The sequence below is a fragment of the Nipponia nippon genome, unplaced genomic scaffold (genome assembly GCF_047370975.1).
Source record: "Nipponia nippon isolate SJK-2023a ecotype South Korea unplaced genomic scaffold, ASM4737097v1 scaffold_4, whole genome shotgun sequence".
In the NCBI taxonomy this organism is placed as follows: Eukaryota; Metazoa; Chordata; class Aves; order Pelecaniformes; family Threskiornithidae; genus Nipponia; species Nipponia nippon.
Window position 1 is genome coordinate 94,325,960 of NW_028262358.1, and position 25,780 is coordinate 94,351,739.

General features: G+C 38.5%; 1 protein-coding gene across 5 annotated transcripts in view; it reads left to right on the top strand.

Moving 5' to 3' along the window:
* LMBRD1 (LMBR1 domain containing 1) overlaps nt 1–25,780 on the top strand; it is a 92,657-nt gene that overhangs the window by 7,450 nt on the left and 59,427 nt on the right. For all 5 annotated transcript variants that reach the window (XM_087776726.1, XM_087776729.1, XM_087776727.1 and 2 more), the window contains exons 3-6: nt 3,204–3,264; nt 14,055–14,152; nt 15,108–15,175; nt 21,504–21,592. In XM_087776726.1, the coding sequence (XP_087632852.1) occupies nt 3,204–3,264; nt 14,055–14,152; nt 15,108–15,175; nt 21,504–21,592 (316 nt within the window). The remainder of the gene's footprint in view (nt 1–3,203; nt 3,265–14,054; nt 14,153–15,107; nt 15,176–21,503; nt 21,593–25,780) is intronic.

Genomic DNA, 25,780 nt, shown 5'->3' on the forward strand with positions numbered 1-25,780 from the left:
AGCAAGTGTTAAACTTCTTTAAGACTTATCTTATGCAGTCTTTAAGGAGTATGCTCACTTGCATTTTTCATATACTCTGTATTAGTGCATGTGTCTTTACAACAACTGAAAGGACTTGAGCTTTTTTTCACACTGGTGTGTGAAAAAACTCTACACATAAAATTGAAAGGAGCTTTGATAGTACCGGATCTCTTCTTTTCTCACCAATTCAATTATGTTGCCATGTTTCAAAACCCCCTAGCTTTTGAAGAATTTTGCTTCTGGATAATGACTTTCTTGATCTTGGCTACACGTAGAGTGGATCCCACAAGACTTGAACAATTCTGGAATATGTTTAAGCTATACAGGCAGGCTTGGACCTCTGGATTCAGTCCCTGAGTTTGACTGCCAATGATCATGTTACAAAACATTTAGCTTCCTTAAATGAATAGTTTCTCATGAGGAGAAGAAGAAAGATGAGGGGAAGAACATGACTTCAGCCTTCTGGCTGGGTGCAGTTACCAACATAGCTAGAGTTGTATTTTCACTTCCATTCTCTGAACAGTTCCCCAGGACTGAGTAACATAGTTCTGAAAAAGATCAACTTTTGCTCTTGTTCAAATAAGGGATATCAATGCTGTTACATTTGGAGTTGTAGGATCTAAATCCTAACATGTATGGATGGGTCTCCTGCAGTTCTGTAGTAAGATTTGAGATAGGCTACTGTATTAAATTCTGGTAGTAATTATGGCTTCTTGATCAGCCTGTGACTTTTTGGGTAGGAACTTCAGAAAAACAGTCTGCCCTTTGGTATTATGTAAAGAGCTTCAGTGCTTAGGCCAGAAACTCAAGACTGGCATACAGTTAGTGTCTAAGCTCTGCTAGTATGCATAGTATCAAGTGATCCAATAACTTTTTTCTAATACATGGTTTAGGGTACTCTTTTCTGAAGCAACTTAAATATTCATATAATTCAAGTCGTGGTCAAACTAAAAAGTAAAGACTTATACTTCTGAAAAAGGAGATGATGGCTGGGTGGATAACTAATAAAAATAAAAGTTTATAAGCTACAACTGAGTATAAAAAAACCAACCTATTTGCCATTGCTATGTCTAAGTACTGTCGCATCTGTATATATAAATTTTAGTCATAGGTGTTCTGTGATAGAAATGCTGTGTGCATTGTGTGCACTGCGTACTGTGTCCAGCTCTGTGGCCGACAGTACGAGAAAGACATGGAACTGCTAGAACAGGGCCACAAAAATGGTCAGAGGGCTGGAATGCCTCTCCTGTGAAGAAGGGCTGAGAGAGTTGGGGTTGTTCAGCCTGGAGAAGGGAAGGCTCTGGGGAGACCTTATTGCAGCCTTTCAATATACAAAGAGGGCTTATAAGAAAGACAGAGAAACACTTTGGCTGGGGCCTGTAGTGACAGGACAAGTGGCAACAGTTTTAAACTGAAAGAAGGTAGATTTAGATTGGACATAAAGAAGAAATTTTTTATGTTGAGTGTGGTGAGACTCTGGAACAGGTTACCCAGAGTAGTTGTTGATGCCCCATCCCTGGAAGTGTTCAAGATCAGGTTGAATGAACTTTGAGCAACCTGATCTAGTGAAAGATGTCCCTGCCCATGGCAGGGGGGTTGGACAAGATGATCTTTGACAGTCCCTTCCAACCCAAGCCATTCTATGATGATCTTAAGAGACTGTGTTATCAAGATACTGTGGGAATTAGCACAACACACTTGGGAGCTGCCAAAACTACTTGATGTTCTTTCTGGTCTGTAAAATCTTCCCTTTATGAAACTGTCTTATGCTTATTCCTGTATGCCCTGTCATTTGCACCTTTGCTAGCACTCTGTAGCCAGTAATTTTTTTAGAAGCAGTGTTTTTTATATCGATCTCTATGTATTTGTGTTCTTGAATGATTCTCTTGTTGTGTTGCCAAATACAGTAGTAACATGAAGTACATGAAGTACTGTAGAGATTCTCAGAAGAATACGGGTCTTTATATGCTATTTGTATCTAGACTTACATGCTTGAAAAATAGATGTTTGATACCTTAGAAAGGGCCATCTGTACAGAATTATTTTTTCTTCCAAACTCAAAGTCCTAACAAAGCAAATTGTGCTTATCAAATTTGATTCTGCCCTTTCTATTGAGATGCATCTAGAAAAGATTTTTATCTTGATTATCTGACTTTTTTTTCTGGAAGGTGTTCCCAAATTCTAGTTTGTGGTACCATTTCTGTGACTGAAATTCAGCAATGTGGATATCAGCCTCAAGTGGGATTTTGGGACTGCTCTTCTAGCAATTCCCAGTGTCAGTGTTACTGAAAAAAGCACTTAAACTAGTGCTTTTTTTTATTTGAGAGGTATTGACTTAATGAGTGGATCCTTGACCTGATTGGCTCCTGCCATTAATGCTTTGCATATGCATATTTTCTGAAAAGTTGCAAAGCAGATGTAAATGTGTTAATTATAAAATTAAATCCAATGCATCCAATTACTGGGCTGGGCAACTCATACAGCTTAGCTGTCTGTGCAGTCTTTTCTAATGTACCACACTGGTTTCAAGCCTATCATATGTTGGGTTTTGTGGAAAACTTATCCTGAGGACAACTTTGTCCCTGCAAGTACTTGACTTTAAAGCTTAGTGTCTACTGCAGTGCTCAGAGTCCAGAAAAAAGGGCTAGAACTGTGTGAATAACCATACCTCCAGTTGTCTTTTACAAAACATTTTGAAAAACTGTTCAGATTGAGCTTCAGACTCAGTAGCTGTGTTTTCTGATATGTAGAAAACAAACATCAGTTCCATAGAAGTAGATATTTAGAGTGCCACTTAAATACAAAAGTAAATTGTTAGCTGCTAAAAATGATATTCACTAATAATTTTATTTCAATTGTGCATTGACAATGTAATGTATGGTACCTAAGGATTGTTAATCTGAAAAAAAAAATACAGGTTTAAGTATGAGGCTAGGAGCCAAAGTGAGTATAAGCAGTGGGGATACTACTCCAGTGTCTGTCCCCTGAAATGCAGCACATTCCTTAATCGTCTTTAGGTGAATTAGATCTAACTTAAATTCCAACACTTAAAACTGGCAAACTGGGTGCTTAATGCTTTTCCTTAGGCATTTGATATGAGTAATTTTTTCAGTTGTATAAGAATATTATTGAATGAGGTGTTCTTTTGTTTCATTTGATGTTAAATGCATCTATCCTTCTAGGACTGGGCTGATGCTAATGTTTCAAGACAAATTGAAGACACTGTACTTTATGGATACTACAGTAAGTATTTTGCAATTCTATTTTTTTAGAATTAATGGGACCTTTAAGTGAAGGCATGAAGTTTTTAGGGATCATACTGGATTATCCCTTTTTGGTTAAATATTAGTCTTACACTTAGTGCCCTTCGGTGAATTTTTTTACATTCAAGAGCCCACTAAAAATGCAAACATACTGAAGGCCAATCCTTGAAAATGCTAGTGGCTTCTGTCATATAATCTGCTGTTAACATATTTCCTGTGTGTGTATTTAGAGGCCCATTAAGGGAGATGTGGCTTTGCTTGACCTTTTATGACACTTAACATATGCAGCAGTGTGAAACTTGCCTACTGTGTATAGAGTTCATGCAGCTGTGAGTGTAACACCTGTGTTTTAAGTGTTCAGATTCAGCAACTACTGTATTCAAAGTAAGAGCTATTGTAAAGGAGCATAAAGGAGTTGATTCAAGAGTGGTAATCCTAAAGAAAACTGAAGCAAAAAAATGAACTGAAATAAAATCTAATAAAATAACTGTTCACCAAACCTCTGTAGTTTTACATCAGTTCTAGTTGTCCTTCTGAAACTTACATATATTCATTAGTAGTAAACTTTTTATAAGAGGTAGCCATATAAGAATGATGCTTGTAACAGTTTGTGTGAAATGCCTGCCTTGGTCAATGATACAAACTTAGAGGTAGCTGCCTGCTTTTGGTCACATTTCCTAAGACTTGAAACTTTTCTCTTGGAAGACTATGGGTTGGCCCTTTTGAATGTATTTTTTTTTTTTAATATCAGGAAATAATTAGTTCTAAATAGTGGACTTTTTTGTTAAGTTACAGAATACTTACTGCCAGCCAGTGATAGCAACAGAAACTAGAATGTGCAGTTTCATGCTGAGTGAACCCTAAAGCCAAAAGTAGTAAGAAACTTCTCTGTTTTCAAAAAGGAACTTTTTAAATGCTAGTTTATCTTCCACAAAGATTCTTCACTATAGAATAGTGGAATTGCTTTGTATTTGCTTTCTACCCTTGTTAGGTTGCTAAGGCCTTGTTTAACAGCCCAAGTATTTCACAACTCCTAATGAGGAGCAGTCTTCAAACTCTTCTGTGGACCATTTTCTTTAGATTTTGTGAGACTGATGGATTAATTTCTGTAAGAAGATGTTTTGGGCTAACTGAGTCTCTTTAAAGCAAGATGTCTCCTGGTAAATCCTGAACTAATTTTTGGAATAGATTTGAACTTAAACCTGACAAACTGCCTTTGTTTTTTGGGCTATCTGGACAGGTCTACTTGAAATGTTGTAGGACTAACATTTTATTTCATAGCATATCCTCCAGATGGTGGTAGAGATTTAAAGATTGTTTTAAAAGTATTTTTCTTTTGTGATCTTAATTTGAGGAACTGATGCACACTTTTATAACTAGAGCTATGTTGAAGTAAATAGTAAGAGGTAACTTATTTTTCAGAAGTCTTCATCATTCCTATATAAAAACACAACTTAATATCTCTTCTGCATCGTTAGGTCTAGTCCCCTGTTGCTGTTGCACAGCATAGTGACATGAAAGCTGAGAAGGAATAAATTAAACAACTTTTCCAGTCTTGTAATACTACTCATTTTTTTCTACTCGTATCCTCTTATAAAAGTATTTGGTCTTGGCATGTTTTTTTGTTTTTAAAATAAACAGGATGAACAAAACTGAAATCTCCCTTTGTACTTAAGGACATGAATACTAGTACTTTCTTATCTCTCCTGACAATGCAGTGATAACTATATAGATCTTACTTGCCTAAAGTAAGAATGTAGAAATGCCTTTTTTTAATGAAGTCATTAGACGCCATGAACAATGTTCTGTGTCTCATACGCAGCTGGTTTCTTGGCTAGATGGATACAAAAGTAGAATGGCTTTGTAAAATACAATAAATGAGGTAACTTTCAGAACAAAGCTTGAAATAACTGTGGTTTTGAAGTGGGCCTTCAGTAGCCTAAAAGCTTTACTTAGGAAACAAGTCTGACTGCTTTGAAGCCGTAGTGGCTTAGTGTGTTAATTCTCATAAAACCAGCTGCAGTAGAATGTGTCTGCCAGTACTTGAGTGACTGAAGAATGATCAGTGGTTGGCAGATGCTCTAAAACAGCATGTCAGCTTGTGTTTGGAAGGAAAATCTTTTTCAGAAAGGGTTATTACTGGAAACCATCCAACAGCAGTTTCTTCTGTACCACAAAGAATCAGACTGAAACAATTGACAGTAACCTGGAGCTGTGTTCTGTAGCTCTTCTTTCTCTAGTAAGTAAATCCTACCTGTTGGAGTCGGCTTGATGTTTGGTGTCCTTTGGTAAAGTTTTGTGAATGGTGAAAGGATGCCATTGGTAGATCTTGGTCTTCCTGTGAGGTAGATTGATACCTCTTGATCTGCATGTGTGAAGTGTCTCCCAACTATAGCGTGGCAAGGACTGTCTGCTAAATTCTATGGGGATCTCTTTGGGTGTGCTTTAAAGTCTGTGCTAAACTTCGAATTTTCCATTTCTTTTTTCTTAAATAGAAGTATTTTCTTAAGTCAACAGTAGTTATTGTATGGTGGTTCCTAGGTCTAAAAAAGTTCTTGAGTAAGAATTTATCTGAAATAGTACTTGGTGTAACTTGGATGATTTTTTGCATGGAGTTTTGTCTGCTTACTGCAAGTGTTTGATACTGAGTCATTGAGACAGGGACTTGGGCTTCTAGGAATTAGCAGGCGCAAGTCACATGCGGCTACATGTTTTCATGGTCTGGTCCTAGGAGAAGACATGCTAAATACTGTGGAAGACTTGCATAGCTGTACTTGACAAATATTGTGGAGCTACATCTACAGAAACACTCTCCTAAGTGTGACTTTTGAGAAGATAAATTGAAAGTCTGTTATAGTATTGACACTTACTGTGGTGAACTGCTTTAACTGTCCTGCTTCAAACAGGTGTCTGACTTGAAATTCGCTACTGTTTTGTATTCCTTAACTTTCACTGGGGAAACAAGATGTCTGTTGTTGCAGTCTTGATGAAAAATTGTTTTAAGAATTTTTTTAGATGTGAAAATAATATATTTGGGAAGAAACACCCATCTTAGGTTTTCTGAAGTAGCTTGTGACTTCTCAGCAGAAGTGAGGGAGTATATCACAAAGCATTGTTTTAAGCACCTTAGTAATATTGATGTTATGCAATGCACCAGTGTATGATACCATCTGGAAGAGCAGAAGTTTTGTGTGATGGAAGAGACTTCTAATCATAAATGTTCTTGAGCCTCCTGTAGTCTCTCAAAGGGATCTGAGGGACTATATTGATCTCACATACTCTGAAATCTTCCCAGTTATTGAAGATACTCTGGTTCTGTCTACCTACTGCCTTTTGCTATTCTTTGTTGTTCCTAGTTGCCCTTGCACACTACTAGAAGAAAAAAAAGCAAAGCCAAAATGTAACGAAGGGACTATTGCTATAATTTACTTAGACTACTACCAGGTCTAACTTTCTCATAGTTAAGGTGTCTTTGTGTTGATATGGTGCAAAACAGCAGAAAATGAGTTGTTTTGAACTTGGCATAAGAATTGCTCTCTGAGAAACTTCTTTAAAACAAACAAACCCAACCAAGGAATTCTTGCTGAAGATTGTTTAGACTCTGTGGCAGGAACCATAGTTGTACTGGCTATACAGTGAAGCACTTTTCCAGTGGTAGTGCTTCAAGCTTCTGATACAACGCAGAAAAATGTTTTGAAACAAAATCTGGACCTCTGAACCAGAGCAAAGAGCAGCCCTGATTTAAAACTGAAGTCTGTAGAAGTGCAATAATGAAAGCTGAGACAGCCTGTCATGTCACAGGGGAGTTAGGGGAAAGGGAATATGTGTGTTGCTTGGTTGACTGGCTATTTGCTGCTGCAAGACCTTTGAGTTTGAAGGTTAGTTTTCCAGGGAATAAACAGCCCTTTTAGTGGGTAGAACAGCAGGCAATTAGATGCTTGCCCTTGGGTAACTAACTTGTGTGAGCTGTTGAAAGATTCTGCTCTTCCTTTTTCATAAGTTCTGAAAAATAAAACTCAAACCAGATGATCAGTCTCCTGTCTTGTTGATAGGAACTTTGCCAAATCTTTTAAAGCTTCCTTTGTAGTACAATAGGAAGAACAATGTTTTACTACTTTAACTATGTGAGCTATAAATTTAATTTTCAGTTCTAACTAAATTCTCACAGACAGTTTTAAGACTTCACCTGATGGCTGAACAAAAAGGTCTGTCTTGGAATGATTTTGCTTGGGGAAAGCAAATGCAAAGCTGTTAAGTTTTCTCCTGTGTTACAGTCTTATAAAATTACTATGGTAACAAGGTTTTTCAACAGAGCACATAGCAGAGCTGTTGCAACAGTAAGTGTAAGTTGGAGTTTATGCTACTACATGTAAATAAAGTTACACTCAAGTTGTAATATTAAATCTTGTCTTGAAATGCATTGAAAGCCATAACTTCTAGAGAGCACATTTAAGGTGAGCTTAAGGACTAGAGTGCCAGCAGAGCATTCATAAGTGGAAAATTCTGGAATGAGTCTCATGCTGAATCTTGTTGTATATGCAGATCCTGTCTCAGAGTTGATACAGAGCTATTAGAGCATAAGGTTTTTTAATACAAAACATCTGTTACAAGTCAGCATTGGCTGAGAACTTCCGTTCTTCTAGTGAAGCATAAATTTGAAGGAATTGTGAGTATTTAATGGCTTCAAGTAATGTCTGTGGGACAGAAAACTGCAACAAGTTGATTGTTCCTCATTTTAGGTGGAGGTGACTACCTGACAGGTTTGTGAACTGCCTGAAGGTATTAGTCTCTTAGTCTCTACTTGGGGATTTCCCAAGGTCTTCACTGAAGAACCCCCAAGGCGAACCATTATAGCTCTATGGGCCTGACTTCCACAACTGAGTTGGCAGAAATAAGCTTTAGCTGCACCTGGAATTAACTCGGCTCAATTTTTGTAGTCAATACTTAAGTGTTACTTCTCACACTATTTAAGCTATTAAAGCTAGATGCTCTCTTGAAGTGGAAGGGCACTATTTGTTCTAGAAGGGGTCCTGTTTCCAGCAGCATGCCAGTGTGCTCTTTGTCACCCTGCTTGAACCATTGTTGGCATGTGGTGGATGCTTGTGGTGTGCTAACCCAAATTTCAAAATTGGTAGAAATTCACTTTGACTCATAGAAGTGCTGAAGTTGGAAAGGGAACTCTGGAGATAATCTAGTTCAATATACTCCCTGTTCACAGCAGCTCATTTATGCCAGTCTTGAGTCAGATTCTGAATATCTCCAAGAATGGAGACTCTACTCTGTCTTTGAGTAGCCTGTTCCAGTTCTGACTGCAGGCAGAATAAAAGTTTTTGTTTAAATGGAAATTCCTATATTTCAGTTTATGCTCATTCCCTTTTTAGCCTTTCTGTGGGCACCACTGAGAAGTCTGCTACAGTCTTCAGTCCCACACAAGTGTTTATACATATGGATAAGGTCTCTCTGAAAGCCTCCTTTTCTCCGGGCTGAAAAGTCTGAGCTCTCTCAGATGCTCAAGCCCTTAATCATTGCTGCTCTTTGCTGTGCGCTCCACTATGTGTCTCTTTTACTGGGGATCCCATAACTGGACATGGGACTCCAATTCTGAAGTGCTGATGAGACCACATGGGGTCAAGGGGAGTAATTACCTTCCTCCATCTGGTGGTAACACTCTTCCTAATGCAGCCTGAGGTGCTGTTGGCCACCTATGCTGCAAGATTGCTGGATTTGTGGCTCTTTTCCGCCAGTGTGGCGAGTTAAGGTGACCCAGCACAAGGTCTGGCAAACACTGGAGCAGCTGGTGCAAAGAAGAGTTTTAATGGGACAGGTGGATGACGGAGAGGGGGAAGTGGGACCCCTCCTTGGATCAGATATGACTTGCCTCTTAATGCTCACTGAGGAAGGCATTTCAGTATCTGACTGCTGTGGCCAAGTAAATAAGATTCTGTTTTCTCTTTTGCTATTGGTGTGGAATGCCGATGTGCTTTATGGTCTGCTTCTCAGGTGTTTATGGTTGGAAGTAAATAGTTATGTCTGAATATTTTAGCTACACTTATGCAGTCTTGAACTCACAGGTAAAAAGCATGTATTTAATCTTTAACTTGGAAACACGATCTAGCTCTGTAGTGTGGCTTTTGCCCAAGCCTTAAGAGTCAATAATGGATTGTGGGGTAGAAGAGACTTGAATCTAGAAGCAACTCCTGTGGTATACTTCACATGCTGAGTTTCAGCTTGAGGGATTTGGTTTAGCTAAAGAACAATCCAAATGTGGCAAAGAAAAAAATAACCTACTCATATTTCTTAGATGAGGGTGAAAATTGAAAGCTTTTCCACAGAAATAACTGACCAAGCAAGATCAGATGAATCTCTTCAATATCCAGTTACACTTACTGAGTATACTGTTGTGGTACTGATAAGCAACTACAGTATCAGCCTTGCTGCTAGCTTTTTGATGTCATTTGCCTGCTTGAAATGGATTCATTTTGAGTAGGAAAAGGGAATAGGCCAGGATGCTGTAGTGATGGCTGTCTGGGGAGGCCTAACAGCTGAAACGTCACAAAGTGACCAGGCTCACATGCTTTCTCTAAATAGCTCCTCCTTTTGCCACCACTGAAAGGACAGTACTGGGCTTGATGAACCACTGGTCTGACTCCACTTATGCATTCTGCACTGATTTTTGCAGGACTGTTATGTTTTTTCCATATTTGTATTGAGAACTCCAGAAACGGAAGGATGTTTTATTAGCAAAGGCTTGCAGAAATATACCTTATTAGATTCTTCCACTAATTTAATAGTCAGTACAGCCTTTTTTTAAGAAGGTGTAGGGATTGAGCTGATGGAATTCTGTGTGAAAGGCATTAATTTGATGTGATCTGCAATGAGACTAAACCATGGGAATCAATCTTTTTAACATGCTTCTGTAGATAGTGTGGGACTGGCTAGGCAGGTATTACTTGTAGCTTGCTAATCAGATCTTAGATAAGTTTTAATTAGTTTGGCAGTATTATCTGACACTAACTTTTTACCTTATCTTGCTAATTTGAAAATAAATGTCTTTGGTCAGATGTGGCTTGGCTTTTCAAAATAAAGACCAGAAGCTATCTCTTCTTCTCTTCAAGAAGTTGAGTGGCACTTTTTAATACTTGACTGACTTTCCTTCAGGGTTGATTTTGGCTACTCAGGTAACTTCTAAAAAATATCTCAATTGCTACCAAGTAAGCTTTCAGTGAGTTGAAGCATTTGGTTTGATAGTTGAGGGAAGAATATACAAAAGGATGTGAGTAATATTTAGTTTCAAATTACTAAGGAGTTGGCTTGACATGAGGGCTTAGTGGGATCTTTAAAAGGTTTGATCCTTCATCGTGCCTGACTTTACTTGATTTTCCAGAGGATTCAACACTCTACTACATCACATTGCAAAAAAAAAAAAAATCAAGGCTAAACTCTTCCCTATTGTTTTCCTGCTGACATGACATTGTTAAACCAGTGTAGATTTTTTTTTCTTAATTTGATAAATTCTTGGCAAGAACTTGGGGATTGGATTAACTATGACTTCAGAGAAGGTAGAGTTATTTAACCTTTTGATAAGGCTAATCTGGATAGTCATTTGCTTTGTTTACAGTGACAAGGAAGAGAAGCTTACAGATGTTAACTTCAAAGGAATGAAACTTAGGGAGGATGTCAAGAGCTTTATGCAATATTTTATTTAGAGCTGCTTAGACTTGCATCTAAACTTGATTTACATACTCCAAAGTGTAAGCAATATCCTAAACGTTGTTATCCTCCAAGTCATTGGATGTGGAAAAGGAAATAAGTCTGAAGAAATTGGAATAGAACTGTTGGTAACAATGCCTAGTTCAACAGAAGTTAATTCTTACTGAACAAAAATACCTTGTTTTGATGCACCTTTGACCTGGTTTTACATGAACTATCGCATATTGCAATGTATTAATGAAGTGGGTTTGGGGAACTAGTATAGTCATTTTTCTGACTGCCTTTTACTGTGGAAGTCAGATCTGATACATAAATACTTAAATTCAGCCAGTTATTTGGCACACAAAATCCTCTAGGTATTCATATTGTCATGGTATTGAACTGTTATAACTTCTGTAAAGGTTTTGTTTTATAGAATTGCCTCTGACTTAAGCTTGGTTTAAGCTTGCTAATTCACCATTTGAGTTGAGAGGCACCGCTTTAGTCTGCAAGCTTGGAATAGATGACTTGAAGATAATAAGATATATTTCCAAAACTTTTTGACAAGTCAGTTGCCAAACACTTGTGACAGTCCTTTAAAAGCTGAATACAGTGATGTTAATAGCAGTATGTCAAAATAATATTTTTGGTAGTGTTTCTTGAACAGAGTTGAAAGCTTTGCTTACTTGACTTATTGTGTGCTGTTCAGATGCTTGTGCTATGAATGGCTTTTTCAAAACCTTGTGAAGGCTGGACAAACTATACATTAATTCAAAGCCTCAATCCAATTAAATAAGACAATTCAACAAAAAGTTCAGTTGATAAGTGTAGCTGATTGTTGGTAGCCATTGAGAGTAGTCCTCTGCTGATACACTGTCACAGATCAGAAAATCTTAGATAACTGGACATTAGTTTGAAGAATTGCAGGAAAGTGTTAAACAGTTTTCAGAAAGGAAAGGATTTATAGTTTTATAATATGATGATAAAACATCTTGAATTTGTTTTACACAATATATAGATTAGCTATGTATTCAGTAACTAACACCAGCAGCTTAAAGTACAAAAAAAATTAATGTAAGAAGCCTGAGCTGTTCTCTTAAAATTGAATTAACTTACTGCAGTGACAGCATTTAGGTAGTACCAATGTGTGATTGGTGTAGTGGTAAATGGTAGCCTTATTTCACACAGTTCATAGATATTCTCTTGAATTTGAATATCTCTTCCTTTATCCCCTTGGAAGAAACATGGGTCAGTCCCATTATCTAATGAGCTATAGGTGTACCTCATGTGAGTAAGGTATGCTGAAGTTAACATAGTAAACCTGGGAAATGAGTATGTTTTCTGTGCTTGCAGCGACCTCTATGGGCTGATTATTCTGATCGTTCATTAATGATGCATGTAACTTGCCTAATTTACTGGCACAATGCAGTGTGGATTTAGGACTAGTCTAAAAAAAGGCAGATTTTAGATTAGAGAGGCTTGATTTCTGAAAGCATTCACAATAATGAAGCAGTTTGAGTACTGCTGTAGAAGGTCTAAGAATGCTACATTTTGGAGTTTGAAGTTTTAAGGAGCCCTGAATTTTATGCTCTTGGCAAATGTGAGGAAGTTTATGAATTAAACAAGAACTTGTTCTGTTTGTTACACTGCTATACTAACTCAGCACTCTAAACAGTAGCTACTTCTACCACCTTGAAATATTTTTCCAAAGAATGAATTCTGTTTAGAAATAACTTCTCATTCATATTTAGGCTCTAGGTGTTGAGACTTTATTTGGCCTCTACACCACCTTCAGTAAAAATGCTAAGGTAGATTTCTTTGAAGCACATGGATACTGTAAGGAGCGTGCTAGCCAAGATAAGAGGCCACAGACTTAAGTTAGAGATGATTATATTGGTTAGTCGTGGGAAGATACTAATTAGTTATGCAAAATGTGGCAAAGATTAAAAATTGCCAAAGATCACAGGATTTGTGTTGTCCTGGGTATCTTTACTTACCTGCTCAAAGGGGTGATTTTGTGCTTGCGCAAGCAGTCTTGGTTGTGTGGTACTGCTAACATTTTGAGGGCTTGTTAACCATTCTAGGATACCTTTCTTGTGGGGTGCAAATACTGTAATGTACTGCTTGACAGTTTTTAGTTTCCTAATAGACTTCTGAAATGTTCATAGTATAAGATATTTTGAAGTATTGGAGGATTTTGCTAAATGATGGCCTAAAAAGTATGTAACTTCTTGTAATACAGAGAGCTGAAGATTTAAACTTGGAATTCTTGATTTGAAATTGGTCTCTTCCCTTCATATCATTGGCTAATCTGTTGTTTTTGACTAGCTGTCTTAATGTTTTCAAACTTGCCAGTTAGTATCTGTGAAGTGTTAGTTTAACCCTTCACTTATGTTAAACTAGCTGGTTTAAAGCCTCTTAAGATGACCTGTGTATCAAAGTAATATGACAATATGACAGTTTCACTTAGTGGCTACTCAGAAAAATGTCTGTTGCAATCTCCAGTTAGTGTCTCCTTTAAAAAAGGGATATTAAACAAAGATGATACTATATTGCTATGGCTTGTTCTGTTTGTGAACTGAGGTCATCAATAACAGAACAATGCCTTCCGTCTATAATATACTTATGTTAATAGTAGAACATCCCCTGAAATGGAGTCCAGTGATCAAAATAGCTTTGAATTTGTTATATTTTTGTATATACCTTTTCTATGAACAACTTCTGTTATTAGTGGCATAGCTTGTTTTTATTTACTCTCCTCTATGCTACCTCTTCCCCAGTGTGCTAGTCCTGTGTATCACCTGCATGCAGATGATTACTTTTAGTCTTTTTATCATTGCTGAATTGAAGGCAGATCTGAAATCCTTAGTCTGAATGGATTAATTCTGTAAGTCCTTTGGAGTTTACAAAACAGTAATAGTTCATATGCTGGCTAGTAAATTTTATTAACTTTTCAATGCTTGAAATTAGTAAGAGCTAGAATGAGAGTAAACTGTTTGATTCTTTTCTTTGAATTACTATGCAGTCAATGAAGTGCCAATGTAACTTTGTCTCTTCATTTAATTGAATTCTTTCTCCTAGCTTTGTACTCCATCATACTGTTCTGCGTCTTTCTGTGGATTCCCTTTGTCTATTTCTATTATGAGGAGAAGGAAGAAGATGATGGCAACACATGCTCAGTAAGTTCACTCTAGCAAATGCACCAAGCAGTAAAAAGACAATTAATACAGGCAAAAATGAAAGCAAGAATGATTGTCTAACTTGAATACTACAATGTTAATGGCATTTCTATTACTATGGTTCCTTTAACATACTGAGGCAGCTCTTAATAACACTTAGTCTGACATAGTCTATTGTAAGTACTATGGTCTCACATGAAATGAAACTTTAGTGAGATAAGTAATTAACATCTGTATTGCCATGAATTCTTCAAGCTTCCTGCAAATTCCTTTGAGCCTGATTTCATATACAGGAAGTTAAACTTCTTATATGAGACTTTCCTTAGAATAGGAAACATGTATGAACAGGTTTTAAAGTAGAAGACAGGAAGATTATACTGATTCTGAGATAGACACTAAATTTGAGTACCTTCCTTCTTGTAGCATTTGCATTTTTTCTTGAAGTAGGCAGTAGTAATTTACCTGAAGCTAGCACTTGGTTATTTTTGTAATGCACTGAAGATTTTTGACATGCATGACATTCTAGGGAATACAATAAGTGCATGCCAGTAAGGTGCTAACTTTTCAAATGAAAATACTTTTCTTAGTCTTTTGATCATTTTCCCCTCTATTCAGTTGTAACTTTAACATGAGGAAAAAGACTTCTAATCATAGCCATAATATAAAGCATTGGTAATAAGAATTTTCTTTGAACAAATGTACCCTGGCTTCTGGCCACAGCTGCTCAAGTGCATAGTTTATGATGGAAGCATAATTCAATGTCATTGTTCATAGCTCTCAAGCTATGAGACTCTTCAAAATGTATACTTTTGACTTGTGTCTAAAACTACTCATGTTTTCTGTGGAGGTCCTTTTGTGTACCTGTTATGTTAAGTATGCTTTGCCACAACTTGTTGGGCAAATCCCTTTGGACTTATTTTATGTTAATATATTAAACTTTCTCTTTAATATACAGCAGGTTAAAACTGCACTCAAATATACTCTGGGATTCATCACAATTTGTGCAGTTCTTCTCTTAATTGGGTAAGTATTTGTATTGAACATTAACAGGGGTTATACTAAATAGAATGCCAAACAAAACTTTGTTCTGTGCAAGACTAAAAAGGTAGATTATGGTGCACTTAATCTGTATAATGAATATTTAGCTTAATCTCTAATAGGGCTTAAATATCCTGAGAATTAGGTATCTGAAAAGTAAGAGTTTAACTGGAAGCTGACTGTTTTCTTAATTGTGGAGATAGTTGTGCTTCCAAGTTCTGCCTGTTTGTGCAGTATGAATGTCCCTCAAGGATATGATGGCTGTGACCCAACTGTATTGATATCTCAGTATACAACAGGGAGTAAAATATTTGTGCTTTTCCTATTTTCTGCCTCTATCAGATGCTTTCATGGACATCCCAAAAGATCTTTTAGGAATATGAGTAGGTGTTACGTGCTTAGTACTTTCCCAAATGGAAGTGTTCTGTGAAGAACATAAGTATAGTATGGGATTATACTTGACATAGTTGTGCCTTGTATGATAAAGGTTTTGCTGGCCTTTATTTGAAAGGCAGACATTACTGAAGTTGGTAACTTGTTTGCAGCAAGTGCTGTTATTCTGAAACTCCAAGCAGTATTACAAATTCAGTTTAAGATCACCATTAAGAATGACGTGCACACCAATATTGAATGTTTCTAATGTATGCTGTGTCATAAGCTCTTTAGCATCTTGACTGCAGCAATAAAGTTGATAAATTTACAAAGCGTATGCTAAAATGATCCATGTTGAAGTACTGGAGTGTAAAGTAGAAACTAGAGTGAAATTAATGCTTCTAATTTTATACCACCTTGGAATATTGCTTTAGTTTAGATAAAGACTTAGGGTGCATTTCTAAGTCTATTGTCCTTTCAATTAAAAGTAACTATTTGCTGTTATGATGGACTAAAAGGAGTTTGAGTTAGCTTAATCATGATCTAGAAATGTTACTGAAGGTTCGGACAAAAGCTGTTTCTCTGTTTGCTCGCTTCATAGGCATACATATGTGTAGTGTATAATATATCCAGTTTAGAAAAGTTTGCAGTATCTCTAGCAGGTGTCAGCTGAATCCTCAGTAGCTGTAAGCATGCATGTTCTTCTCTTCCAGTAAGATGGAACTTGGTTCTTGACTTCCTAATTGTCCTCTGGGCTCTTAGGCTTGTTGCTTAAAGTCTTCACAACTTGTACATTACAGCAGCTTCCACAATCCCCTCTGATACTGTGCCATATGACAGTGAGATTGATTTGCAAACCAGACAGCTGTTGTACTTGGCCTGGGACTAAGTTACTGAACAGTGCTTCTCTGTAGGTACAGACTCGAAACCCACTGATCTAAACAGCAGGAATATCTGCTGCAGGGAGGCAGGACTCCTTTTGATACTGATAGGGATTTTCGTATTTCTGGGTTCTAATTGAACAATTTTTCTGCTGTTTTACATATGAGGTTGCTTGTTTTCTTTTAAGAAGGTAATGATTAAATAGTAGCATCATACCAACGCCCTCAGAATGGAAAAGCACCCTTGCTACTTAAGATGCTGCTGCAGAAGAATATAATTCTTGTCTGTCCCCTTTAAGGGAAACTACAAGACTGAACAGCTCAGTTTAGGAGGCAAATGAGGTGACTGTGCTGAAGAAAAATGTGAAGAACTTTGGTTCTAGTATAGTTTATATATATATATAAAATAAATAAAATAGCAGATGTCTTAGTGTTTATGTATGTGCTTGTTATGGAGAAGTTATTAGTCTTAGAGTTAGTCAACTGTCTGTGCAGCAGGGACAAAGAGCAGTGTCAGAAGTCCCAGTGTGATAGGAAAGGGATAAAAGTCTTGGAGCTGAAGCTTCTACATGAGGCATTCAACTGAACGTGGTAGTGAAGACCAGTCTTGCAGTACTGCCTATACCTGGCAGTAGCAGGAGATTCTCACTTGTGGTCAGGATCAGACCAACATTAAAACAGACTGGAATTTTATGTACTAGATTTAATTTTAGGAGGCTAGGCTTAATGGATTAGGATACTCATGCACACAGGTTACAAGAACAAGAGGGGCTGGAATATTTCCTGTTAAGTGACTACCAAATAGTCTGTCTATCTTGTGCTTACATGACTAGTCTGGCATACCAAGACAACCTCTGTTCTGATTGATTTAGCAAATAATCTCTAAAACAGGTCAATAAATAACTTGGTTGCTTTCAAGATAGGTCTCCACAAGAAGTCCCTACCTCTTTCCTGGTCAGCAGTCCTGAAAGAAACCATAAAAGCTGTATTAAGCTTGAAGTTTAAGAATCTGTTATTCTTACCTGGCTGTCTACTTTGCTCCATTAGATATATATGTGACTATTTTGGGAAATATAATATCTGGTTTGTGCCAGGTGATCTTGGAGGTTTTTTCTAAGTTGATAACAGCTCAATGAGCAGGATTCCACTGTCTAAATTGTTACAGGAGTAGTATTTATACCTCCCACTCTAGCTGTCTGTTACAAAGCCCCTTGCTGTGGTAAAAATGTGCATGTCTATAATAGCACTTAAATGCTCTGTACACAAATAACTTGATGCAGAGTACCAAATTTATACTGGGATACTTGGAACTAATATTTATTTGTAATGCCTTTCCTGTCTTAGAAATTATTTACTTTCCTTCAATATAGTTTGTTTATTCTAAATGTCATGTGCTGGAGCCAAGGGGCTTGAGATACTACAATCTACATTAAGACACCCTTATACAGCAGTCTGGTTTGAACTAAAATACTAGCTTTTGAGGCTAATGAATGTTTGGTTCTAAAAGGAATGTTTCCATGACTGTCAGTGTTTGGCATTAAACTGTTTACCTTAAATTTTCTAGAATGATTAGCTTTTAAAAAGCTATGAATATGTCTAATTAGTCCATAAACAATGATGCAAATCATATTATAGTAGAACTCTCTTCAAGGAAATGTGTTTAAATCTAGTGTGTTAGAAGTTATTTTCCTAAGGATGACAGTTAATGGCACTCCTTAATTTAAGAATCAAACTTTGACCCATCTACACCTGTGTGTTATTAACCCTGCCAAAAGTTAATAGTTTTAAGCTGCTTGTCTTTCATTTACTTTCCTTGTTCTGCAGCCTAGATATTGATCTAGATCTTAATCATAATATTCCCAGGATGTTTTTTAAAAAGTATAGCAGTTTGCTTCTATTCTTAAAATTACTGCAGTTAATAATTTCTTTTGTGCCCAGAATTCCAAGTGTAAGACATCACATCACAGCTGAGCTGCTTTGTTTGCTTGTATTAACTGAATTCTCAGCTACATGTGTAAAACTCTGCACTGGCACTTGTACTCCATTCACTTACTGTCAATGGACTGACTTGTATTACAGCACAGTGGTGACAGGTGAATAGAGTTGTTTAGCATGGAAACTTCTCATTCTGTTGATGGCTACTATGGCCCTCAGGCTATGTTCACCATTTAGTCAACATAGTGAAATAGCCAAGACTTCTGTCAAACTTCTTACTCAGTGTGCATGAAGAATAGACTTAAACTGCTCTGCACTGTGCTGGTCCAATGGATGGGCTGTGTTTTAGAGATCCTTTGGGAGTGTTGACTGGATGCAGATCTGTAGATGGCTAGGCATATTAACTCTGTCTCATTCCTGTGGCCCGTTAAGCTAGAGGCCAAAAGTCTGTTCAAGCAGGCTAGTTAGCTTTCTGGCTAGTTTGCTACTAGTTGAGGGACCCTGTTCTGGAGGGGAAGTAAGATTCCTGCTTGGTTGGGACAAAAGTGTGTGAATTTATAGCTCCTGCATTCCTTTCTGAGGCCCTTGGCGCACAGAACTTGAGCGGGAGCAGAATTGGATGTCTATCTCCTTCAGTCAAGATCTAGCTGAGTACTAACTGGAGAGTGTGTATAATGGGTTATGTGGCTTCTGCTCTGATTAGTGTCCTTTGACATGCTGGTTGTAGGTAGTCTCGGGGGAAAAAAAGAAAATTTAACCATACTGCTGTTGGAGGAGGGGGGAAAAGGCAAGCAAGTTACAAATACCCTAAGATGTTCTTCCATCTCACTTGTTCCCTGCATGTGGTCCACAGATAACAAATTCGTACTGATGCTAAAATAAAAGGACTTGAGCTCACTTAGTTTCCCAGTCACCCATTTTAACCCTTTTTAGCAACTAAACCTGCAGCTATTTGTTATCTCTTGTAAGTAGAAATTTTGCCTAACTTTGTTTTAATACCTGTGTCTCGATTTTTTGTATGGATACTATTTTACATAAAGAATTACTACTAGAGGCAGATAAAAGAACAAAAATCTGAAGTCTGCAAGCATGCATTAACTTAAGTAAATGCTAGCCTTAATCTACCTCTTACACAGTCAAGAAGCTACAAATCGAACATTTTTTTAGAAGTTAGGATTTTAATTTTAAAAATTTTAACTATGTTTGCAGAGTACCAGTTTCTGTTTGGTTTTGATGTGATAACTGCACACGGTTCGTTTAGCCCTGACCTTTGAAACACATGCTTATGTTCTGTACTTGAAGTTTGAGGCATACTCCTGGAAGATGCCTATTTATTATTAATTTGTTTCTTGGGACATGAAGCGGGGGTCTGATTATGTACTCTTTCTTACAAAAGTCCAAATGGTACTTGTGAGCATTCTTTATGGGCTTTAGTTTGGGTTCTCACATTCCTTACCTAAAAAGTTTCCCTCCAAATCTGACTTCCTTGTGACTTGTAAGCTTTCTGTGTTATGTCTGGAAGCTATGGTTTCAGATTGGTATGGAGGTACTGGTATTCCAGTTGTTAGAAAACTAGCTGTTTCGTCTGTGGAGATGCTAAAGAGTTACTCTTATTATTGGACTTTAGATGGGGAGACAGACAGCAGGAAGCTTCCAGCTATCTATCTGATATTTTTGAGCACTCTTTGCTAGTCTGCTTATTGGAAGGTCAAAAATACTTAATGAACTTCATAGAATCATAGAATCCTTTGGGATGGAAGGGACCTTTAAAGGTCATGTAGTCCATCCCCCCTGCAATGGGCAGGGACATCTACAACTAGATCAGGTTGCTCAGAGCCCCATCCAGCCTGGCCTTGAATGCTTCCAAGGATGGGGCATCTACCACCTCTCTCTGGGCAACCTGTTCCAATGTTTCACTGCCCTCATGGTAAAAAATTTCTTCCTTATATCCAGTCTGAATCTTTTAGTTTAAAACCATTACCCCTTGTCTTATTGCTACTGGCCCTGCTAAAAAGTCTGTCCCCATCTTTCTTAGAAGCCCCCTTTAAGTATTGAAAGGCTGCAATAAGGTCTCCCCACAGCCTTTTCTTCTCCAGGCTGAACAACTCCAGCTCTTTCAGCCTTTCCTCATAAGAGAGGTGCTCCATCCGTCTCATCATCTTTGTGGCCCTTCTCTGGACCCTCTCCAACAGGTCCATGTCCTTGCTGTGCTGAGGACCCCAGAGCTGGATGCAGTACTCCAGGTGGGGTCTCATGAGAGCAGAGCAGAGGGGCAGAATCCCCTGCCTCGACCTGCTGGCCACGCTGCTTTTGATACAGCCCAGGATACGGTTGGCTTTCTGGGCTGCAAGTGCACATTGCTGGCTCATGTCCAGCTTTTCATCTATCAGTACCCCCAAGTCCTTCCCCGCAGGGCTGCTCTCAATCCCTTCATCCTCCAGCCTGTACTGATGCTGGGGATTATCCCGACCCAGGTGCAGGACCCTGCACTTGTCCTTGTTGAACTTCATGAGGTTCACACAGACCCACCTCTCGAGCTTGTCCAGGTCCCTCTGGATGGCATCCTCTCCCTCAGGTTTGTCAACTGCACCACTCAGTTCTCTGGGCCAACTACAGAGCAAGGAATGGAATGCAGCAGATGTGGTGTTATTTTTACTGTAATAATAGAAGATAAACATGTCCCTTTAAACTTAATGATTCCCACACCAATCATTAATTGTTTTATTCTAGCTTCTACAAGTATGGCTTTGTAGGACAATTTGTCTCAATTGACGCTTAAGTCTCTTTGTTCCTCTGTATGAGTCAAACCAGGATAATAAATCAGATTATTACATGTTTTAATGTGTTTGAGTGTAGGGTCCTTGCCTCTCTTAGGACTAGTAAATAGAAAATCACTTGTTCATTGACTTCAGATCTGATTCTGCTCACAAGTACTCTGATGATCTAAAGACAGCATTTGAGGGAAATGTGAATAAAATGAAACATTGCCTTAAGAATTTCTTAAACGTAACATCATACAAATTTTCTTCAGGAATAAATGGATTTCTATTTTATTAGCTTGGAAGCAGGATTCTTTTGATATTTGACTGATTAGGGTAAGTGAGAACTTCTTTGCTTTGTTACAGTGCTTTTGTTCCTTTGGATATTCCCAACAAGAAGAATTCCACAGAGTGGGAGAAAGTAAAGCTCCTGTTCGAAGAATTTGGAAGTAGTCGTAAGTATGATATTTGTTCTGAGCTTTGCATAACTTGCTACTAATGTATTTTGGCATACTCATTGACTGAATAAGAAACAAAAGTGTCACCAAGAAAGTTAGTTAACTTGACTAACTGTTCACCTACACTAAATCTTTGCAATAAGATTGTTCTTCTGTTCAGACAAAAAAAATCAGAACCATCTTTAAAGAGAGGAAACACTGGCAGTGTCTGCTTTCAGTACAGTCACCATTTGACAACAAGGATTCCAATGTTGTGTCCTATGATATTAATGGTGGGGAGGGGAAGGTACTTCCATGGAGTTGTCGCTTAACACAGCTTTTAAATGTTACTTGGATACCCTGAAATCAGTGACTTCAGTGTGATGAGTGTGTATCTTGTCATATGACAGTTTTCAGCGCTTACCTAATTAAATGTGATACTGCTGTTCACTGTAAGAATAAGACTATTTCATAAGTGGCTTTGTCTATTTAGACAGGAAAATCCTATGGGTCTTATGATTTTTTCCCTTTGTTCTCCTAGTATTGACCTTTTTTAAAATTGTTTTGTTTGCATTTGTTATACTTCTTTATGGTAGGGCTATAAAGCACTATTGTGAAGGCCAAACTCCATGAAGTTGTATTTAACCTTTAGTTTATGGAGTTCATGTATTCAGCCAGGGTGTGCTTTCAGAGCAGAGGTGTGAAGAAAGTGTTTTATAGGTATGCGAAGACAGACTTGATGTCACTTTCCAAATGTATCCAGAAAAATGGTAACTAAAAGTTATCTGAGAAACACTAATCCAAATGCATAAGTAATATTTGCCGCATTCTTGGTATGTATCAAGAGTATTGACTTCTGAATGCTTTAGAATATAATGCTACAAGGCTTCGTTAAGTCGTATTTTGCATTATTCTAGGAATTTTGTACTGACTAAAAGTTCCCTGCAATGACTTTTGCCAGCTCTGTCAGCACTTGGCGTATCCCTTCAGGGCCCGTCAACTTTGGATGTCCAGTTTGCTTAAGTAATCTCTAACCTGATCCTCTTTCACCAAGGGTACATCTTCCAGCCTTTCCCTCTGATCTCTCAGGCCTGGGTTTCCTGAAGCCTGGTCTTACTAGTAAAGACTGAGGCAAAGAAGGCATTCAGTACCTCAGACTTTTCCATGTCCTGTGTCACCAGGGCCCCTGCTCCACTCAGCAGCAGGCCCACATTTTTCCTCATCTTCCTCTTGCTACTTATGTACCTGAAGAAGCTCTTCTTGTTGCCTTTGACATCCTTGGAGAGTCTTTCTATCATAATACATGCTGTGCTGTAAGCTGTGCTTGCAAGCATAGGAGATGGGAGGGACAAGTCCATAGCTTTTTCATAACTTTGGCTGTCTGCTTGTTTTTGTTTCTCTTGCTTCACAAAGATTCTAACTGACAGCATAGAATAAAATGCTTCTTAAACTGTTTATACAGGTAGTGACAGTGGTTGAGCTGAGTTGTAAGCTAATTTTTCTAGGCTACCTTGATGTGGCTGTCAATTAAATATTCAGCTCTGTACATGTCCTTGCTATGAAAGTATAGTATAGCTAATGTTTATTTCTAGGAAGGTTTAATCATTAAGATGCTGGATTGGGATGTGGAAGTCTGGTTTTGATTTCTGACTCTACCAGCATTCTCTTGTAACTTTTAATTTCATAGGATAGTTAAGACTGGAGAGACCTCAGGCCATGTAGTTTAATCACCTGCACAAAGAAGGAAGCTGTAAGGTCAGACCAGGTTGCTCAGGGCTTTATCAGCTAGCTCTTGAAAAACCCCTAAGGATGGAGACTCACCTCACGGTGAAAAAAACATTTCTTCTTACCCACTGTGGGTGTACCCATTGGTTCACACTCAACTACTATGCACCATTGAAGACCCCGGGCTCCACCTCTTTGATAAGCAGGCAGGCTATATTAGGTCTCTCCAAAGCTGTCTCTACTAGGCTGAACAAGCCTGGCTCCTTCAACTTCTTAGCACAGCATGTGCTCCAACTTAGCTTTCTCCTTAACTTGCTAAGATTTATCAATCTTGCCTGTAGCGGGGGCCTCAAAACTGGTTGCGGTATTCCCTATATGGTCCCTTCCCTTAATGGATGGGCGTGTTCCTGTTCATAGAATCATAGAATTGTTAAGGTTGGAAAAGACCCTTAAGATTATCAAGTCCAACTGTTAACCTAGCACTGCCAAGTCCATCACTATACCATGTCCTCGAGCACCACATCTATCTGTCCTTTAAATACCTCCAGGGATGGAGACTCAACCACTCCCCTGGGCAGCCTCTTCCAGTGCCTGACTACCCTTTCGGTGAAGAAGTTTTTCCTAATATCCAACCTAAACTTCCCCTGGCCCAGCTTGAGGGCGTTTCCTCTTGTCCTATTGCTTGTTACTAGGGAGAAGAGACTGACCCCCACCTCACTACAACCTCCTTTCAGGTGGTTGTAGAGAGCAATAAGGTCTCCCCTCAGCCTCCTCTTCTCCAGGCTAAACAACCCCAGCTCCCTCAGCCGGTCCTCATAAGGCTTGTTCTCTAGACCCTTCACCAGCTTCGCTGCCCTTCTTTGGACACACTCCAGCACCTCGGTGTCCTTGTAGTGAGGGGCCCAAAACTGAACACAGTACTTGTGCAGCCCCACCAATGCTGAGTACAGGGGCACTATCACCTCCCTGGTCCTGCTGGCCACACTATTGCTGATGCAGGCCAGGATGCCATTGGCCCTCTTGGCCACCTGAGCACACTGCTGGCTCATGTTCAGGCGGCTGTCAACCAACACCCCCAGGTCCTTTTCAGCCAGGCAGCTCTCCAGCCACTCCTCCCCTAGCCTGTAGCGTTGCATGGAGTGGTTGTGACTGAAGTGCAGGACCTGGCACTGAGCCTTGTTGAATCTCATGCAGTTGGCCCTGGCCCAGTGATCCAGCCTGTCCAGGTCCCTCAACAGGTCCCCTGTTGATACAGCCAAGGGTGCTGTTGGACTTCTGTGCTGCCAGGACACACTGCTGGCTTATCTTTAGCTTACTGTCTGCCAAGACACCCTGAGGTTTTTGTAGAACTGCTCCACAGTCCACAAGTTCTTGGTCAGTATTGTTGCAAAAGGTTCTTTCATGTTCCAGATATGGGAGAAATGAGGACAAAATTCTTGCCTGTTGTCTTTACTTGTACCTGTTGTCCTGTTTTTATATTAACTTATCCTTTTCCTTTGTCTTTCTGCAGTTAACCCAAGAAATAAAGATCTTAATTTTGGATGTTTGTTCTATGTCCATTCAATTTGTAGGGGGATTATAAAAGGAATGTAAACTCACCCACTGAGGCAGAGCCTGATAATATACTTCTGGTATGCAATTAGCAATTTTTCAGCCAGTTAGTTTCTTAATGTTCTGTTGAGCATAGTTCAAATTTTTAAATAGATATTAAATGTTGGTTTCAAATACATGTACAGGACGACCATCAAATATGGTGTTTAAGTACCTTGTGTCGTATGTTAGAAATAGGGGTCACTTATATGTGGGTTTTTTCCCTAAACTTCAGAACATAGGTAAAGTTTTCACAAGTACTAAAGGGGGAATAGTGCTGGGTTTGGTTTTTTCCCAGTTTTAAACATAGCTGTAGTATTTGAAACTTACAAACATATTGCTGTTAGCTTTAGGAAATTTGTTAGGTATTATCTAGCAAAAATAGCAAAGGAAAGATTCGAGCTGTAAAGTTGGTTTTGGTGATGCTGTTCTATTAGTTTTTGGCATTTTTGGAAGGAGGCCTGTAGGGTTGGTCAGAAGAAAGATGCAGCTTCTCGTGGAGGATAACTGTAATAGGATTTCTCAGTTTGTGAATGCTTGATCCTATGTTCAGGGAAAAAAATGGAAACCAGCTAGTGAGTGGAAACGGGCTAATAATTCTGTGTGAGAGGAATAAAAGTTACTATGCTCTAGACTCTTGAATTAACGAGAGGGGAGGGGAGGACATTGGGGAGAACACTAAATAGTAGCTCATTTATTATGACTGGGTGCAAACATGAAATTGATTACTTAAAGTTAATTTCTATAATGACTACTATAAGTTTCCATGCTACTACTTAACCAAAAAAGCTTACCATGTTGTGTCCTGTATGGTAAGGTTAGGGACAGGGCTGTTGTGAAAAATTATGCAGGAGGATTCAGGGAGTTTGCCTTTGGGGATGAGGTTGGTAA